This window comes from Euphorbia lathyris, chromosome 8, assembly GCF_963576675.1.
Source record: "Euphorbia lathyris chromosome 8, ddEupLath1.1, whole genome shotgun sequence".
NCBI classification, from domain to species: Eukaryota; Viridiplantae; Streptophyta; class Magnoliopsida; order Malpighiales; family Euphorbiaceae; genus Euphorbia; species Euphorbia lathyris.
The window spans coordinates 48429724-48451079 of record NC_088917.1 but is presented as its reverse complement, the minus strand read 5'-3'; the positions used below and the strand labels follow the sequence as shown (position 1 = coordinate 48451079).

General features: G+C 36.7%; 1 protein-coding gene and 1 non-coding gene across 8 annotated transcripts; both read right to left on the bottom strand.

The window, feature by feature from the left end:
* Window positions 1-11165: 11165 nt before the first annotated feature.
* On the bottom strand, window positions 11166-15871 carry LOC136202499 (glucan endo-1,3-beta-glucosidase 8). Of its 7 annotated transcripts, none has more exons than XM_065993156.1 (5): window positions 15388-15871; window positions 14613-14803; window positions 14059-14165; window positions 13718-13792; window positions 11166-13623 (listed from the first exon to the last, which is right to left on the bottom strand). In XM_065993156.1, exon 5 carries the CDS (start codon window positions 12770-12772, stop codon window positions 11228-11230), a length of 1545 nt encoding a protein of 514 aa, XP_065849228.1. In that variant the 5' UTR covers window positions 12773-13623; window positions 13718-13792; window positions 14059-14165; window positions 14613-14803; window positions 15388-15871; the 3' UTR covers window positions 11166-11227. The 7 variants fall into 7 exon arrangements, with proteins under 7 accessions (XP_065849228.1, XP_065849234.1, XP_065849233.1 ...); XM_065993162.1 differs by lacking the exon at window positions 15388-15871 and having other exon boundaries at window positions 11166-12084; window positions 12163-13623; window positions 14613-15089; XM_065993161.1 differs by lacking the exon at window positions 15388-15871 and having other exon boundaries at window positions 11166-12353; window positions 12429-13623; window positions 14613-15089.
* A 4329-nt stretch (window positions 15872-20200) lies between these two features.
* LOC136204416 (small nucleolar RNA R71) lies at window positions 20201-20309 on the bottom strand. The gene has a single exon (XR_010675258.1). It is a non-coding gene; the product is annotated as a small nucleolar RNA R71 (small nucleolar RNA).
* Window positions 20310-21356: the final 1047 nt, after the last annotated feature.

The window sequence follows — 21356 nt, the reverse complement described above, 5'->3', positions numbered from 1 at the left end:
ACGGCTATATGTCGTTGTCATCCTGACTTGCTCAGAGCTCTCGGCCAATCACAATCGTGTATCTTCTGTCCTCGGTCAGCTCAGCAGATGGTCTCTCCTTTTATGGTAAGGTCAACTGGACAGCATACTGTGTCGTCTGAACTTTGCCAAAAGAGGAAACACTTTGTCTGGAAGTTTTCCTTCGCCAGCTGCTGTCTTGTACGTTTGTCGAGACTACTCAGCAGCTTCATCTTGAAGTTGTTCCCGAAGGTCTTCTAGATCCTTCCGTTTGCTGAGTTGCATTTTGTTTCAAAACGACAACGTCTTGACATACGCGGGCCGAGTTTACTGAGTTGTTTGACTTGGGCCTTGGCTTCCGTAATGGGCTTGGGCCATTTAATCCTTATGTCTTATAACAGTTTTAACTCAACATTGAACAAACACATTAGTAGAATACATTAAAGCATTTAAACTTGGTGTGTTTAGAATATGTATTTTAATTATACTTAAACAATTTTGTCAAATCAAAATTATGTGGAAAGGTGTTTCAACAACAGCTTCCAAGGAAATGACATCCTCCTGAAGTACTTTTTTCGCTCAAGCTTGTCTCGTCCATAGTCAGCGTCAGTGTATCCAATGAGTGTGAAATCGTTTGTGTTAGGATACCATAAACCTGCATTCACTGAGCTTTGCAAATATCTAAGGATTCTTTTTACAGCTATGTAGTGAGATTCCTTAGGGTCAGCTTGATATCTTGCACAATAACATACATAGTATTGTATATCTGGCCTACTTGCCGTTAGATAGAGTAGAGAGCTTATCATACCTCGATATAATTTGCTGTCTACTAACTTACCCTTTTCATCATCACAAAGCACAATATCAGTACCCATTGGGGTAGATATTGGTTTACAATTTTCCATATCAAATTTCTTCAATATCTCCCTGGCATACTTAGTCTGGCTAATGAAGATGCCATTCTTGCCTTGTTTGATTTGAAGTCCAAGGAAGAAGTTGAGTTCTCCCATCATTGACATCTCAAACTCAGTTTGCATCTGCTTGCTAAATTCCTTGCACATAGACTCATTAGTAGCACCAAAGATGATATTATCAACATATATCTGTGCCAGCAGGGTATCTTTACCTTTTTTCTTAATGAATAAGGTTGTGTCAGCTTTTCCTCTGACATAGTTTCTGGTCAGCAGAAAACTAGCCAGCCTTTCATACCAAGCACGTGGTGATTGCTTCAGGCCGTACAGAGCCTTTTTGAGTTTATAAACATGGTTTGGGAATTTTGGATCCTCAAACCCCGGAGGCTGACTAACATAAACCTCTTCATTTATAACTCCATTAAGAAATGCACTTTTGACATCCATTTGGAACAATTTAAAGTTCATAAAGCTAGCATATGCACACAGTATTCTTATAGCTTCTAATCTAGCTACATGGGCAAAGGTCTCACCATAGTCAATACCTTCCTGCTGACTGTAACCCTGAGCTACAAGTCTGGCTTTGTTCCTGACTACGTTTCCTTGTTCATCTAGCTTATTGCGAAATACCCACTTTGTTCCTATGGTCTTTTGATTTTTCGGTTTAGCCACTAAATCCCATACTTCATTTTTTTTGAATTGATCGAGCTCCTCTTGCATCGCATTTATCCAGAATTCATCGTTCTCAGCTTCTGAGAAGTTTCTTGGTTCAAGAACTGACACGAAGGCTACGTTGCTGAGATATCTCCTGAGTTGATTTCTGGTCATCAGGGTGTTCTCAGCGGCATCAAGAATGCTACTTTCAGAGTGTCCTCTTGGAACCTTGATCTCCTTTGGTAGTGTAGTGTCTTCAGGGGTAGGTGTTTCAACAATCTCTGCAGGATTATATTGGTTAGCAAAGATAATTTGAGGTTCGTTTTTACCTTTGGTCAGCCTTTGAGGTAGTGACTCAGCGGCTCCATCTTGGTCAGCGAAAGCTGAGCATGGGTCATCTTCGGCAGGCTGACTTATCTTCCCTGCAGGGTCAGTTTCATCGAACTCAACATGTACAGACTCTTCTAGAACCTGAGTTCGTTTATTAAACACCCTATATGCTTTGCCGTTTGTTGAGTACCCTAAGAAGATAGCTTCATCGGCTTTTGAATCAAACTTAGCAAGGTTGTCTTTAGTATTTAGGAGAAAAAAATGGGCAACCAAAGGCACGAACATATCCAATATTGGGTTTTCGTCCTTTCCAAAGTTCATAGGGGTTTTTCTTAAGTATAGGTCTGACTAGAGCCCTATTGAGTATATAGCAAGCTGTGTTGACAGCTTCACCCCAGAAATACTTTGGAAGCCTATTCTCATTCAACATTGTCCTAGCTATTTCAACTAAGGTTCTGTTCTTCCTCTCAACTACCCCATTTTGTTGAGGAGTTCTAGGAGCAGAAAAATTATGGTCAATGCCGCTGACTTCACAGAATTCATCAAATTGTTGATTTTTGAATTCTCCTCCATTATCACTTCGGATGTGAGCTAATTTTAGGTCTTTATCATTTTCAAATTTTCTAACCAATGTTGAGAACATCTCAAAAGCTTCATCCTTGCTACTCAATAGGATGACCCAAGTGTACCGAGAAAAGTCATCTACAATGAATAAGGAAAATCTCTTACCACCCAAGCTCAACGGCTGGACTGGTCCGAAAAGATCCAAGTGTAGTAACTCTAATGGACGCTTGGTTGAGACTACATTTTTACTTTGAAAAGATTTTTTAGTTTGTTTACCTTGCTGACAAGCATTACACAATTGATCCTTCTCAAACCTGAGTTTGGGCAATCCCTCAACTAATTGCTTTCTTGCTAATTTGGCAAGGAGATCCATGCTTACATGACCAAGTCTCCTATGCCGTAGCCAGAAATTATCTTCCTTTGACACTAAGCATATATTCTTTGAAAACTTCTTTTCCAAGTTTAGCATGAAAACGTTGTCAACACGAGGGGCAGTTAAAATCAACTCATTAGTTTTTCCCTCGAGTATTTTACACTCAGTGGCATCAAATACAACCTTTCTACCGCTGTCACATAGCTGAGCTACGCTCAGTAGGTTATATTTAAGACCCTTGACTAGGGAGACTGACTCAATAGTAGGATTACCACCAACAGTACATGAACCTACTATCTTACCCTTTTTGTTGTCTCCAAAACTTACATTTCCTCCTCGTTTATGCACAAGTGTGATGAACTGAGTTTCATCACCAGTCATATGCCTTGAGCATGCGCTGTCAATGTATCATAGCTTTGACTTCTCAACACACCTCAGGCTCACTTGCAATGTAACTAGTTATCTTTAGGTACCCAAGTCTTTTTGGGTCCTTGTTTGTTAGAGTCAACAGGTGATGCATCATACTTAATTTTGTGACGACATACATTTATAGTGCGGCCATCTTTCCCACAAAGTCACAATAAACTACCCTTTGGGGGTATTTCCATTTTTGGTCAGCACGATGGTGCTAAGCATACCAACACACCTTTATGGTGTGTCCGTTCTTTCCACAACAGTCACACTGACTGTTCTGCTGAGTGTACCATCTTTACTAACTAGTACTTGAATACTCAGTCTTTGAATAGAACATTTTCTTAGCCGATGAACTCAGCTAGTTCTGTATGGATGTGATGTCCTTTCTCAGTTTCTTAGAATCTGATTGGACTTCAGAGACACACCTATGCATGATTTTTAAATTTTCATCTTGCCTGGTATTGTCCTGGAGGAGATGTCGAAGGTCACTGAGTTTGACCTCTTCAATCTCATCACATCGCTTGCTGAGTGCTCTTATTTTCTTGTTACACTTTTTGATAAGTGTATAGAGATCACTCAGGGCATTTATCATTTCATTTCTGAGCAAAGGTAGAGATGTTACCTCGGTTGAGTGTTCCTCATGGTCAGACCCACCGGAGAGGTCAGCTTGCTCAGAGTGGCAGGTCTCAGCAGATTCGTCAGCCATGAAACAGATGTTTGCTGACTCAGTGGCATCAGCTTCTGACGAGGTTGACTCATAACTATCGCTCCAGGTTGCCACCATTGCCTTTTTGCTGCTCTTCTTTTCTTTCTTTAGAGTGGGACAGCTTGATTTGGTATGCCCAGCTTGATGGCATTCAAAGCAAGTAACGGGCTTTGCACTTTCTTTCTTGTGTCTGCTGTCGCTAGACTCAGCTTTATACTTGTCACCTTTCTTGAATGACCTTCTGCTGTATTTTTCATTCTTTCGAAACAGCTTCTTCATCTTTCTGGTGAACATGGCCATTTCCTCATCATCTGATGAGTCAACATCAGTTGAGTCAGCTTTCATGACAAGAGATTTTTGCTTCTTGTCTTCAGACTTTTCTTTCACTTCAAAGTTCTTCATTGAAATCTCGTGGGTCAGCAGAGATCCAATGAGCTCATCATATTTATATGTGGTCAGGTCCTGAGCTTCTTCAATAGCTGTTTTCTTTGCTTGCCAGCTTTTAGGGAGACTTCTTAGAATCTTCTTCACTTGTTCTTCTTCAGTGAAGTTCTTACCGAGTCTCTTCAGCTCATTGATTATGTTAGTGAATCTTGCATTCATTTCAGAGATGTCTTCATTGTCATTCATCTCGAACAGCTCGTATAACCACATGTGTTGATTCACTTTTGACTCTTTGACCTTACTGGTTCCTTCGTAGGTAACCTCCAGCTTCTTCCAAATTTCTTGTGCTGACTCACAACCTGAAATCTTATTGTATTCTGCAGCATCTAAAGCACAGTGAAGCATATTTATAGCCGAAGCATTATTTTGCAATTTCTTAAGGTCATCCTCTGACCACTTAGCCTCGCTTTTGACAGTTTTTACACCATCAATGATTTCATAGGGAACAAAAGGGTCTTGGACTATAGCTAGCCATGCACTCATATTTGTTGCCTGAATGAAGTTTTTCATCCTGTTCTTCCAAAATGTATAATTAGATCCAAAGAACAGAGGAGGCCGACTAATAGATAATCCCTCAGGAAGTATCTAGGTTGTTTGATTTCCTGGAAGGAAATGAGTGCTGTTCTCAGCCATTACAGGGATCAGCTCAAGATAGTTTTATCTTGAATAGTGAGCTATTAGGCTCTGATACCACTTGTTGGTCCCATGTAACGTAATAGGATTAGTTCCAAGGGGGGGGGGGGTTAGGAACTAATATAACCTTTTCGTTTGATAATGCTGACTTAATTTAATGTTTGATAATTTAACTCAGTTTTAGGTCAGCAAGGCTGAGTGTGTTGTGAGACAGCTGTAATCTGATAATGACTAGAGCTGTTTCAGTTGTGAGTTGGGAAGTAACACTTAAGTTAGTTTCCAACTCAGCACTCAGATTACTCAGCTTCAGCTTGTACAGATTGTTTACTAAGTAATTTTAAGCAAGCAATACATACATATATATCAAGAGAAAGGGTTAGAAGTTACTCAGCAGACTTATCCTGGTTCGGCCTCTCCGCCTACGTCCAGTCCCCGGAATCCTTTCGAGCTTTTTCAATCCTCTACTGAGCTCTTTAAAGGTAGAGCACAAACCTTTTACAATAACAACTGAGTATGCAAGAGTACCGTCCTCTATTCGTCTACTCAATCCTATCTACCACTGAATACTATAACCGAGTACTCAGCTTCTCTCTACCATTGAGTACTATAACCGAGTACTCAGCTTTTCTAACCTTTTACAAATGATACAAGAATTGTTTTCACTAAATGAAGAACACTTTAGATGAATAAAATCACTCTAGACTTTTACACAATGATTGGAGTTTGGTGTAAGAGCTTGCTTTTTCTTTTCAGGCAGCTTCTATTTTGGATTTTTGACTTAGTGAAGATTTTTGCTTGTTTGTGTATATCTCTTGTATGCCTCATTGATCCAAGTGATGAATTGGTCTTTTTATAGTAATCTTGAGGCTTCAATGATTTGAATCCCGATATAGCCGTTGTGGGAAAACGGTCTTCTTCGTCATCACTTGGTCAGCAGTCAGTGCTGCAGGCCAATCATGTCTTCTGTTTTCGCTAGGAGCCAGGTTTGTCTTCTAATGCCAGGTTTGTCTCCTTGTGCCAGGTTTGTCTTTTAGTAATTTATCAAATGGTCCATGCTTCTCGAAAAGGTCCTTCCGACAGATTTCTGAATCTTCTGAATCTTGCTCAGACCTTGTCTTCCAAGTTGACGGATCATTGGCGCTGACCTGACGACTACTCAGCTTGACTTAGTGACTTCGCCTTCAAGCTTTTCTCGAGAAGACATTTCTTTCGTAAAGCTGAGTTGCATTCTACTCAGCTTCTGCTGTGTGATTTGCTCTAGCTGACTTTGTCTTGTCTTTCTTTTATAGACTTTCAGTTCCTGTTCTCGTTAGTTAACTTACTCAGCATTGAACAAACACATTAGTACAATTAAATCAAAGCACTTAAATTTAATTGTTCAACCATGGGATTAACTTTAATAATTTTGTCAAATCAAAATCATGTGGAAAGGTGTTTCAACAAAGTCTCCACAAACGATCATGGATATATCTCCCATTTATCAGGAGTGATGAATTGTCAATTTAATATTATCCCGCAATTACTTTGTGTGATACCTAACGCCTTCCCGCACACACCCCATGATCATTCCTGTTATGGATAATGTTTGAACGGAGTCAAAGCATCACACTCCACAATCCAGAATCACTAATTAATATTTATTTGAGTATGAGGATTACTTATACCTACTAATACCAATGTGATAAACATGTGACATAGGATAAATCCATCCATCATGTTATCTCAAGTCGGGTCCCCAATCCTAATGAACTCCTTTACCAGATCCATGTAACTGTCTAGATATCTCCATATCTAAAACTTGTGAGATTAACTATCTGTTCATAACAGAAGACACTATTACATGCAAGTCTCAATAGTATTATGTTAATCCCATACACATTACTTGACTTGGGGTGGTTTTAACTTTATTAGTTTATTATAAGGTTTGGTCTCACCTCATGCTTGTATGAACACTTTATAATCACTTTAAATAAACCTATGGATTTTCTTTAATTTGACTTAATTAGTTCTAAAAGATGAATGTCTTTATATAGTTAAACATACTATATCTTATTAAAATAAATGACATAAAAGAACAATTCATTTAAATATTTATATCCTAAAATAATTGTCTATAGGACATAAAACCCAACAATTCGTGCCAAACTAAACGAGATCGGGTCTGGTTGAAGGAAAATAGACAAGCCTAGGCGCATCGGAAATATTTTTTTTTATCTATTTTGTCTATTTCCCTTTCCCAAGACCTGTTAGTCATTATTTCATATAAAGAGGGATTAAATAAAAGTACATTTGGTTGATGAACTATCTACCGTTGCAAATGAAGTGCCCACGTGGATGTCACGTCAATCATGAAAACAATAAAAAACCAAAACCAAAACCAAAAATTAGTAATCAACCAAATAGCAATCAAGTATAGATTGCCTCTAACTGTATCCACAAGAATTAATAAACGAATGGAACGAAGTAAATAATTTAGTCGAGTGAGAGATGAGAAGAAATCCTATTCCTAATATATGTTTGGCCGAAATTTACATATGTAGGAGGGTCTATTTATAGTGTTAAATTAATTGAATCTCAATTCAATTAGGTTTAGTAAATTAGAATCTTAACCAACTTAGATATTCTATTTAGATAATAATTGTATTTACTAAACATTATCTTATATCTAATAAAATATATTTAATAAATATTATCCTAATCCTAATGGATAATTCATTAGGTTAGGATAATAATAAAGATATATAATCGCATTATCTAACTAATATTATCTCTTTAATGATTTAACCATAAATATATAATTATATTTATCTAAATAAATCAATCAAATAACCCTAATTATATATGGTATAATTTGCTCGCTATGTCTCTCTATTAAATTACTATTCCGTCATCCAGTCTTAATTCTATATATGACCCATTAGGTTCTTACCGAAGCTAGCTGTGTATGTTTATTTAAATTAATTTAACCAAATCAATTTAATCATAAATATATTACAGAATGAGTGCGCAAACTGTTTTATCAGAATCGTCACATTCCCATAGAGCGATAAGAAGTCAGATTGATTCTGACGTTTACCTGTCAGTATTAGGTCAAGTATAATTCGATCTTTCATTTCCTATATTCTTAGACGAATTTGTAACTATGGGATATGTCAAGTTATATATAATGAGACTTTTGTTTTACTTGTTTAGGCTAACTCTGAATAGATAGGTTAAGTGAAATCTCTATTTCTACTCTTAACTTTATCACCTTGTAAGGGTTTCAGTTAATTCTTCTACAAGAGGCCCATGGATATCTTCTATCTATCAGGAGTGAAGAATGCTCAATATAATATTAACTATCCTGCAATGACTTTATGTGATACCCAACCCTGCTTTCACACACCATAGGCCCCCCCTTTAGCGTTCATGCTCGCACATAATCAAAGCATAACACTCCATAATCCAGAATCACTAATTGATATTTATTTGAGTCTAAGAATTACTTATACCTACTAATGCAATTTGAGATGAAACAAGTGACACTAGATAAATCTATTCATCCTGTTATCTCAAGTCGAGTCCCCAATCTTTATGAACTCCTTCACCGGATCCATGTAACTGTCTAGATATCTCCATATCTAAAGCTTGTGAGATCGGCTCTCTGTTCACAATAGAAAACATAATTACATGCAAGTCTCAATAGTATTATGTTAATCCATATAAACATATTACTTGACTTGGGGTTGTTTTAAGTTTATCAGTTTTATTATAAAGTTCTGCCTCACTTCATGCTTGTATGAACACTTTATGATTACTTAAATAAACCTCGGAATTTCTTTTATTTATGATTAGTTTTGATAAAATATAAATGTCTTTATATAGTTAAACGTACTATATCTTATAAAACAAACGATAATGAACAATTCATTTACAACTGGTTTATATCTTACAAGAATTGACTATAGGACACTAAACCCCAACATCTCTCACTTTGACTAAAACCAATTGTTTCTAAAACTAATCCCAGAAGAATTCAAATGACGATTATGAACTCTCTGGTTAAGGCTTTCGTCAATGGATTTGCAACATTGTCCTTTGTGGGCACTCTTTCGACTCTCACATCTCCTCTATTATCTCAAGTCGAGTCATCAATCCTAATGATCTCCTTCACCGGATCCATATAGATATCTCCATATCTAAAGCTTGTGAGATCATCTCTTTGCTTACAACAAAAAACATAATTACATGCAAGTCTCAACAGTATTATGTTAATCCCTATAAACACATCACTTGACTTGGGGTTGTTTTAAGTTTATCAGTTTTACTATAAAGTTTTGTCTCACTTCATGCTTGTATGAACACTTTATTATTACTTAAATAAACTTCAGGATTTCTTTTATTTAACTTGATTAGTTCTGATAAAAGATAAACGCCTTTATATAGTTAAACATACTATATCTTATAAAACAAACGATAATGAACAATTCATTTACAACTGGTTTATATCCTACAACAATTGACTTAAGGACACTAAACCCCAACACTGGTAACAGTAAGCACGGCAGCAAGCATATCGAGGATGATGGTGAAGACGCCGATTATCATTTTGAGAATAAGGAAGACTATCATGATTACATAAACAAGAAGAGCGAATGAGAGAAAGAAAAGATGGAATTACTGAAAAGGAACATCATGGAAGAAGTCCGAGATTTACATGGCTTGGGAGCCAGTAGTGCCAAATGTTATAATCTAAAGACTTGCTTATCAGCGATGACCTTACCCATGAAGTTTAGGTTGCCCAACATGAAGAAGTTTGATGGGACAGGGGATCCCAGTGCTCACATGAACCAATATGTGGTTGTAATGAAACACACGATTCTCACTGAAGAGCAGGTTTTGGGACTGTTCAATACTTATCTCGAGGGGGCTGCCCTTATCTGGTTTCACTCACTGCCGTCTTCCACAAGGAAGGATTGGAAAGAACTTGCTAAGGCTTTCATTGCACAGTATAGTTTCAACACGGTACTAGAAGTCATTCTAAAGGAGTTAGAGAGTACTAAACAGTAGACATTGTATATATTCAGTTAAGCTAACTATTTAAGAGGAATTCTATAATTAATAATATTCATCCTATAAATTATTTCACAACATATGATAACAACACTTAACCAACAATATGGGTTGTTTGTCAAATTCATGAATTTACAAATTTGCAACAATATTGGTTCACATCTCAAGACAATTAGATTAAATTGATAAACAAATACTCACCGTACATTTTATTATTTTATGACAAAATAGGAATAGGCACTCATATAAATATATATATATATATATATATAAACATAGGCAATTAAATTTACCTCTCGGCCCAAAAAGCTAATTAAATTTTTCGGGTTCTTATTCACCTGTTTCTGCCTCTCCTATAAACATAAAATGTATTCATATAATTAATTTGTGTTTAAGAAAAATGATGAATATGCAATGTAAATTCAGAATGTTCCTAACCCCACGGAATCAATTAATGTTTTGTATCAGTCTAATTAATCAATAACTTTGTACTTAAATTTTATTATAATTATAGTATTAAAAAAAATTTAATTCATAATAATATTATTATTAAAGAGAAACTATTTTTTTATAAGCAGGTTTTCAGCGGTTAATCTTTTATTTTTTTCTAATTTTCTTTCATTATATTTTTCTTCATAATTATATACTCCGGCCATCTCTTGAAACGATTATACCATTCAATTACTTATTTCATGAGGAAGATTTTGAGACCAGTATTGATATTTTTCACTGGAAAAGTGTTAGATCCTTACCTTTTAGACGGTTTTAGTAGTTAAAAGAGTGTACTTTTGGATTCCCCTGAACGTTGGTTATCTCGTGGTAGTCTCGGTTCACGTATCCGACAACTCCGGTGATTTTCGGCACGGACCATAGTGTTTCGACGAAATTCCGGACAGAATTTTACCCCTTTCGTATAGGTTCTAGTATGCTATAACTTTATAAAATTACAGATGCTACATTTAAAGTTATGTACGTCTTCAAAGACACTTTACTAACCCCAAAAAAAAAGAAATACCAAGTTACCATATCCCCAACCACGGAAAAGATGGTTAGAAGCATCAATTGTGGAGGGAAACACGGACAAAAAGAAAATGGAACGAGTATGTATATATATAAAAAAGAAGATCGGGCATTACATGTTATTTATGTCTAAAGTGATATAGTAAAGTGAAGAGTAAGAGCATAAAAAAGAAGATGTAGAAAGAGAGGATGGATTGGTCCATTGGATATGAAAATAGGAAAGTGACAGTGTTGATGAGAAGGATCCTTGTGAGTAATAATAGCTAGACCAGAAAAATCGCAGTCCCAATCTTGTTGGTTGTGAAACTGATAATACATGTTAAAGGCATAAGAAGCATTTCCTTCAACAGTAAGATGGTTGCAGGAACATCCATACCCTAAAGCCGTACAATCGGAAAGAGTGCAAGCAAAGTTTATGTTATGAGAAAGTTCTACATCAGATTCAGCAGGAGAAAGATCAGGGTTGAATACACACCATCTTCTTACCATATACTTAACTCCTTCCACAGGAACTAAACCTTTATCCTCCTCCGGTTTTAGTCCTCCTAATAAATCCAATTCATACTTTGGTTTTCCATCGTACTCGAATAATCCCCAGTGTCTTTCAAAATTTCCAGGTAAAATGCTCTTTGCATTTTCATCAATCAAGCTGAAGAGATATATTTCAATGCCGCTTCTTCTTCTGGCTGGTGTTCCTTTTCCACTCAACGCATGTTCAATTAATCCTTGATTAAATCTCTTAGCATATTCCACGTTAGCATTTTCATCACCGTCCGTTGGCCAACCAACTTCTCCTACTATTATATTCATCTCAGGATATCCTGCTCTGTTTAATGCCCATACAAGCGTATCGAAATTTGCATCGAATACATTCGTATACACCAAATCATTATCTTTCACAGGCTTCTTCTTCCCATCGTCAAAGAATGCAAACTCCAAAGGGAAGTTCTTGTCGCCATACAGACTCAAAAATGGATAGATGTTCACTGTGAAAGGTGCATCATTTAAATGAAGAAATTCTATTATTTCTATAGTTGGATCACGAACATCAGGCCGAAAATCACCTGCTGACGGAACTTGGTTATCATCTGGGGAATAATAGATATCAGCATTGAATGGGACTGTCACTTTCACTTTACTATTGATGTTAGCCTCGTTCAGTGCATTCTGAACATTTCTTAAAGCAGGCAATGTGATTTCTAGATAGCTGCCATTGTAAGTTTGGAGGAAGGGTTCATTGCCAACAGCAACATACCTGCAATGCAAACACAAAATGCATAAGAGAAAAAAAACTAACTTGATAAACAAGAGAAAACTAATTAAGACTAACTTGATATTGATTCCACCAGTGTATAACCAACTAGTGACATTAGAATCAACCCAAGAAGCAACAAATCCAGTATCTTGGCTCATCTGTTCCAACATATTATTGGGTATGGCTAGCATAACTTCAATCTCAGTCCCAATCAGGGCACTCATTATCCGCTCATCCGCCTCAAAAAGCTTCAGTTTCCTAATTCCATTTTGTTTCAACATATTAACCACCTTGTCCGGCTCCAGAAGATGGGTTGTCATCGTGCCCCAGTTCACCCCAATACTACCCTCACTTACACACAAACAAACAACATATACCACCATTACATACCTACTGCTACTGCACAACTGTTTCCGCATCTCTCTAGATTTTTATTGGCTATCCGGATGCTTAAACGCTCTACTGGATATATATGAAATTGCACTTCATGCACTTTGTAATTTCTTTCTAATGAAAATTTCATGATTTCCGATTCCCATCTTCAACATGAAATGTGAGTGTCTAATAATCATTTTTTTTTAATAAATGATTAGCATAACACTCTTGTTCCATTAATTATTAAATAAATTGGAAACATAACATTATTTATCTTCTCAAAGTTTTTCGTCTTTTTTCTTTTATCTTCTTTCTTAAATACAAGATTAAATGGTAGCTTTCCAGCATAAATCCACTCTCACTTTGAGCCTTTATCCACAGAGCAATGGTATGCATTCAAATACAAAAGAAATGCAACATGACAAGTCATGCTTTTACCACCTCAGACAAACACATTTTTAGGGCGACTCTCCAACATATATTGAACCATATCTTCTTTTGTAATACATTATTGGAATTCATAAACTTCATATTTGCTATTACAATTATCCGAATTAAGCTGTGTAAATGTGGTTAATGAACCTGAACCAGCTCCTCAAGATAACCAACATATGGCTATATGTTTTAACAGCCCATAATATAATAATATCCAAACTCAATTTTGTAAACAAAATGGATACTGTAGATCAACATTTAGACAAAGGAAAGATGCAAGTAAATTTCCTTGAAATAATTAAACAAAATTCCTGTATGTTTCTAAGTTCTAACAATGATACATTACAAGAGTGGCCAAAAGCCCGGGCATTGTCATAAAGCTTCCTAAGCACAGTGAAGGGCAGCAGTATCATCTCTGAAGCATGCTTTCTGGTAGTCTAAAGCTCAAACAATACATTGCCTGCACAATCATACAAGTCTACAATATATATAAAAAATGTATATAAATATGAATTAAGTAGCCAAATCATCTTGTCAATGATGATAGCATGTACCTCTTATTTGGAGCAACATCTATGAACTGTTGGTCCTTGTATTTGTATACGAGCACCTAAGGCTGACTACGCCTCCTACCAAAAGTTACAAAAGTCAGAGATCAGAGCTTCAATCCTCCAAATCCCCATTTTCATAATTCAATTTAAACAACAGTACATGGAATAACCTAGAAATAACTAGTAGGAACATATATTTGTCATAATAAAGCATTGCCCTGGCAGTAACAAACTTAAGTATGCGATAAATGTTCTGTTGCAAGTACACTAAGATTAGCACAACTGTTCCCAACAGCAAATTCAGGAAAACCAAATGATAAAATTTCTATAAAACAAAAGCTTACTGAGACTATAATTTCTTCAGTCTCGTATGCCCGCATGAAACAATAAAAATGGATCCAAGGAAGAGGTCCCTTCCAATATTCCTTCTGGATAACACCCTTGAATGCATCTGAGAGGAAAGATAAAATAAAATTGTTTAATTTTTTCAGCTAATATTCCTAGCAACAGGACAAATCAAGTAGGAAAAGATAAAATGAACAATTATGATACAATCTATCACAATACAAACAATGCAAAGGTCACAACTGGAGACGAAATGGGATTCCTCCAATCGAATATAGAGGTGCCAATACCACTAATAATAAAGGATTAAAGTTTCTAAAGTTTGAACCAAATATGCCAGAGAAATCACAATGAAATAGGTAAATCTGCAACTAAAGATTATTTTTGTATAGTACTCTGATAAGTTCAAAATATTTTCCATGAAGAACACAGTTCAAAAAGGGTAAAAAGGCAGAAAAGAGGATGCAGATGAGCGCTATTGATACCTATGTGCACTAAGAGTGTCCACAAAATAGAAACAAAAAAACAAAGCAGTCTGAAAAAAAGGTTTTACCCAGAAACTGCACTAATGCAGAAGCAGGAAGGTTCATTATGACATGATCAACATGCTCCCAAGGCTTAGCATTTGTCACCTCAAAGGTTCTCAGACTCTTGTTTGCAATACCTCTTCTCCTAGAAGTGAAGCAAACTACGGTACCATGGGTGCTTTCATTTTCTGCTAAAAAAATGTGGTACCTTCATTTTCTGCTAAAAAAAATGAAAAGAATTTAAGTGAACTGGTCACTGAAAGAAAAAAATTGGTTTATGCATCTAGCTCTATTTGAGATGTTGAACGGGACATCCAATTCCGAACTTTGGTGCCCTATCATATGGCCACACCATTCTCACAACAATTTGAAGGCCTTTTTCACTGCAGCTACAGATGGATCTGCTTTCGTACACAGAACTTCTGCATCCACAATATCATTGTTTGCAATACCTCTTCTCCTAGAAGTGAAGCAAACTACGGTACCATGGGTGCTTTCATTTTCTGCTAAAAAAATGAAAAGAATTTAAGTAAACTGGTCACTGAAAGAAAAAAAATTGGTTTATGCATCTAGATTTGATGCTTTATTTCTAATTTTCTTTCTTAACGTGAATTTTGGTGAAACCGAGATAAACTGTTGAAATAATAAACTTATAATTAAAAAAGTTTTTAATTTGATTTATTGTATTGTCCAAAAGCCATGTTTGTATATATCAAGAATTGTATTGTTTCATAAAGAGTCATATGTATTTACATAGAGTTATGTTGTTTAACAATAGTAATATTTATAATTTATAAATACCTTTCAATACAATGAGTAAGGCAATAGAATTTTCTTTCAGTAATTTTACTCTTCCTCTTGAGAGAGTTGTTGTGAAAGCACCTTAGTGATACTGATGTAGTTATTGCTGAATTTCATATATTTTCATATGGTTTCACCAATTTAACGATGAAAGATTAGTGAAACTATAGGAAAGCTTGGTAAAGGATTCAGAATGTCTATTTTCTCAATATGTTGCATTGCAAGAACTTAAAAGCAATTATAAAAAGAAAAGATTGGTCGTTTTAGCTTGGAATTTAAGATTATGAACAATATATAATATATTTTCTACATGGTTTTTTCAGACTTTGAATCTGTCTGCCTACCTAATTATTGTTGTACACTAGAAAGGAGAGAAAAAGGAAAAAGAAACTGGGCTTCTGAAATGAACATGCCAATCTCCAGTATCCACAAACCTGATTGATGATCAATTCTCATAAATGAAACCTAATTTGAATGAATTAATCTCGATCGGCATGGGAGTTCCAGCAGAGAAGCATAGAGATGCAGCGTCCAAGAATATAAAAACGAGTCTTGTGCTGCTTTACCATTACCAAACATCTTCTTCTAATACTGTTTTTTCGGTGAGATTTTCTTCGCACAAGGAGGAATGAAGTTGACATGATTTAGATTTCGAATGTGGAAGGAAGCTCCGATTTTATTTATGATTGTGTGAACGGCTGCGTGTGGGCCCCATCCCCATCTCTTCCTTCCTAGTATAGCCTTCTCTTTCCCACGCTTCCTACTTGGTTTGCTTTTAGACGCATTTCTTCCAACCTTACATCTCATAACAACTCATTAAACAACACAAGGATAAAGGGCGGCCCGGTCGCATTACGCGTCCCTGCTGAGCGTCCCTGCTGAGCGAGGGCCCGCTCCTAAGACTCGAACCCGTGACCTCTGGTCACACGACAACAACGTTTTACCGTTGCGCCAAGGCTCGCCCTCTAAACAACACAAGGATAAATTGCAAAATTACCCCAGCCCAAATTACAACTTCATTTACATATTTAAATTTATTACATAACATATATAACACTTTATGACTATTTCATTTAAAAATTATCCATAATATCTTTTATATTTTTCTTCATCTTTCTCTTCATTTCTTTCTCTGCGAACTCGAATAGTTATTTTCTCTTCGATTTCAATGGAAAAAGACGGTAAGAAGATATCTATCTATTGTATTTCTGCGATTTTTTTCAATTGGTTTTAGGCTTTTGTGTTCTCACATTCATATTTTTGCGATTTTGGTTTAGGGTATCGTTGTGTTTTCTTGCCAGTTTATAGCTAAATTTTGAGAAATGGAACATAGAAATAGTTCGAAATGATAGCGAAGAGTTCATTTTGCACAGAAAACTACTTCACATATATGAATTGTCTTTGCGGTCTTCACCAACTGCAAAGCAAAATCATCGCGGTTGGGGAAAAACTGCGAAGAAAACTCATATCTACGAAGTATTATTTCCATTCGCGGTTTGAGTTAACCGCGAAGCTATGCCTAAACTGCGATTTCACAGTCTTACTCCTACTTTGCAGTTTTGATCAACCGTGAAGGAAAATACACATGATTACTTCGTAGTTGTGATCAATCGCGAATTAACCAAGTAAACTGCAAACTGGTTTTATTTCATTAGTTGCCTAAAGTGAGCTACATTTTGTTTGAAGGTTGATTCATCTAAGGATTCAAAGAAGAGAAAGAGTGTATCATTTGATGATAGTGTGAAAGACATCAATTTCAAGTATCCTTATCGCTTGAATACGAAGGCATCAATCACAGTGAGGGGTGATTGAGATGTGATGAAGAAAGTGAAGACCCAATTAACTAAAGAGCAAATGGAGATGTTTAAGAAAACTTGTTTTGAACATTTGTCGGATATGGAGGTGTATACGTTATCAACTCCTCTATGCCATGGGGTCATTACGAGAGAGATTACTCCACCAAATCCAAAACATAGAAAGATGGGGTTCAACGTCAATGGAGTTGAACTCAAATTCTGTGATTTTGAGTTCGAACTTATCACCGGGTTGAGATTTGGTGACCCGACATCAATTATGAAGCGATTGAGTAAGTTAAAGAAGACAAACAGATTAAGAAATCTATACTTCAAAGGTAGTCGGGTCTTAACACACAAACAAATATATTGTACCTTCGAAAGCAAAAATTGGAGTCTTGAAGAAAATGGTGATGCGATCTTCATGGCTATGTTGTATGTTATACACAGGCTCATATTCACCATTGATCCTCATCATTCGGTTGATCCTAATATCATTGACCTCACTGATTTTCCGAAGCTGTTTGATGAGTTTCTATGGGGTGTGTTTGCTTGGGAGGAGACATATAAGATAATGAAAAAGGTCGTATGTGGTTTGAGTAGAAAGGAGAAATTTGAGGCGTTCAACAAGGATAAGATCGATAAGGCGGTTCCATATCAGCTAGTTGGTCTAGCACAAACATTCCAGGTATGCTTCATATATTTATTTGATCTACTTGATGTTAGATTTCCATTGTATTTGAATTGAATTGAAATGTTTTATAGGTTTGGATACTTGAGGTATGGAGTGCGCCTCGTAAATTTTATAATGAGGAAAGACAATAGCATACTCCCTCGTTTAAGTAGATGGATAATGATAGGGGTCAAAACCCCCTATCTTTGGGTACAGTTTTAGGACGGTTTTTAGCGTTATTTTATGAATAAACGAGCAATTCTCGCATTTATATGCTTTGTGTGAGTTAGTTAGAAATTGTATATGTTCTATTTACTTTTCGTTCTTTAGGCTCGTTTTCTGATTATTTTAGACAAATATGGCCAAATTAGCATGTACGTTAAATTTTCATTATCTTTTATAGCTAATTGATCCTCCAAAAGTTGCACCAAACGGAGTGTTTACTCAAAATGAGCGATTGGGGGGTCAATTTAGCCTCAGAACTAATGTTATTTGGAGTTTACGTGTGATGCGAGTAAAAATAGCAAATTTATGAGGACGATCATTCATGGAAAAGAGATTCAAAGTTCTAGTTTTCAACCAGAAATGGAAGAAACAGCCAGAAATTACAGTTCAAGCAGGAATCTTCACGAACAGCCTCTCAGTAGAACAGAACAACTTAAACAACAACATTTAACGGGTCATTTGGAAGGAAAACGGATAAACGCGCGGGTCGAGCAAGTTATAGGAGAGAGAAAGAGAGAATCACGTGGAAAGCAAGACAGATTTCCATCTTGCGCCAAGTGTAGGAAGATTGTTTACTTGTCCTTGTTTTTACCTTTTTGTGACTTTTTGCCCTTGTAATTAGGGTTGATGTAAGGGGAGTATAAATAGGAGGAAGATGATTGTAATAGATATCTCGGCATTACCTCCACCACTAGCTTTAATTTTATCGTTTTTATTTTTCCGTTGCAAGAATGTTTTTGAGAGGAACAAGCTGTTCACTCATGAAAATGAGTGAGTAGTTCTTCTGCAGGCCTAGCCAGCCATTTAGACGGCGACTGTAAGTATCTTTTATCAATGAATGAAGTATTTTTTATCCATGATTGAGTGTTATTAGCATGCTTCAAGAATAGATTAAGATCGAGTCTATTTGATAGTTACCGAGGATGACACGACAGTGCTCCGACGTAATGGAAATGGCTAATCGGCATGTGTTGTAGTGGACGGACATGAAAACTACCATATATTGGGGTTCCTTTATGAATGCTCTCTGTTACTTAATGCTATTGTTTGTATGTTAGCACAAGGACACTTGGTTAATACTACTTACTTAGTATCTTTGGAAATGGGACACCGGACCTTAGTGACCAATGAGAGAAAGAGAGAGACCCAACTCAGGAATATAGATCTAATTCATTTAGTGATAAAAGTTAGGCACAATTGTTCGTTAGGCGCATGGCTAGATCTGTGCTTGTTTATCTTGAATTCATTTGTCTTACTTTCCGCTTGTTTCTGTTTATGTTAAGATCTCACACGTTATTCATCCAAGTTAAGAATCTAACACTTAAGGTAACCTATTCTTCTCACTAGAGTCCAATCCCTGTGGAATACGACACTTGGCCTTACTAAATACTACATTCGACCTAGTACACTTGCTAGCGCCCCTATTTAATACACCAAGTTTTTAGCGCCGTTGCCAGGGATTGTTTAAACTTAAGGTTTGAAGAATACGTATGCTTATTTCGTTACATGTTAACCATCTGTTTTGTCTAGTCTTTGGTTTTTCGGTTTCTAGTTTTGTTTGCGAAGAGCAGGTGTTCCTATCCTTCCTATAGACGTTGAAATAGAGAGAACGTACAGAAGAAGGAGAAGAATACTTAGGCAAGCTAGACGCATCAGAATGGATTGCGAGGTCGAAATGACAAACGACGAAAGACAGGGTGAGAATCATGAGGAGGGTCATGGTGAAAACGAAAATAATAATAATGGTAACCAGAGATTGCGGATGAAGGATTACTCTAGGCCATCCACTGAGGGCCATTCATCGTGCATTGTCTTACCAGAGGAAGGCAATCGAATGTTCGAAGTAAAAGCGTCAATGGTTCAGATGCTACAAACAGCTGTGCAGTAAGGATATCCAAATGAAGATCCAAATGCGCACATCCAAGACTTTGTCACTATGTGCAACACATTTCGTACCCACAGAAATGATAGTGATGAGGTTATCCGACTCAAACTGTTTCCCTTTTCCTTGAAGGATAAGGCGAGGAATTGGTTGAAGAACCTACAACCAGGATCTATCACGAACTGGGAGGAGATGGCTACCATGTTCTTAATGAAATATTTTTTGCCCAGACAAGCAATTAAGTTGAGGAATGAAGTTTCTCATTTTTTTTTCAAGAGGAGGATGAATCCTTATCTGAAGCATGGGAAAGATACAAAGAACTGTTGAGAAGAGTACCAAATCATGGCATACCCATGTGGATGCAAGTGCAAAACTTCTATAATGGAGTGTCCAACGCGTACAAAATACAAATTGAATCAGTTGCCAAAAGAAATCCCGAGGAACTGGAACCTCGAGCATTGTATGAGCTAATAGAGAGAGTGGTCAACACCAGTTACAACTGGCACTCGGTGAGAGCTGATGGGAAGAGAGTCATGAATACTGCAAACACTGAGGCAATTAGCAAGTTATCTTCACAAATGGAACAACTGGTCAAAACGATGGGAAAGATGAACGTCTCAGCAGTCAATACGCAACCCTCTGCCCCGATGGAAATCTTATCACCCGATTGTTGTGATTTCTGCAGTGGACCTCATCGACCAATAGATTGTCCAAGAACCAAACTAGGTGCATCAATGCAGGAACAATGTGATTTCATTGCTCGCCAACCACCGAATCCCTATTCGAACACCTATAACCCAGGGTGGAGAAGCCATCCAAACTTCTCTTGGCAAGATAATCAGAGGCAACCAACTATGCAGCAACCTTATAGACAAGAGCACCCACTGCCAGCATATCAACCACAACAAGGCAGCTCATCTAACCAACAGTATCAGCGCCAATCGAATGCTCAACAAGAAGGAAAGCCTGATCTAGAGGCCATGATGATGCAGTTCATGAAACAGACACAATCCTCCATAAAGAATCTCGAGACTCAAATCCAGCAATTCACCACAGCCATATCCTCTAAGGAAAAAGGCGCCCTCCCAAGCAACACTGTGACCAACCCTAAAGAAGAAGTCAATGCCATCATACTAAGGGGAGGTAAAGAAATAAGGAACAGTGGTGAAAAATCTATTACAGATAAAGAAGATGAAGCGAAGTCCAATGATCAAATCATCCATAGTCATAAGATTCAGTTCAAGGATGTAGTTGATAAAGGATCGAATTATACTGTAACTAATACGGAAAGGTTAACGACAGAATCAACCTGTCTTCTTATGGCCCTGGGGGAATAATTACAGACTTGCTAATCACATACTCTGTACATCATTCCGTTATGCAAAGATTAAATATA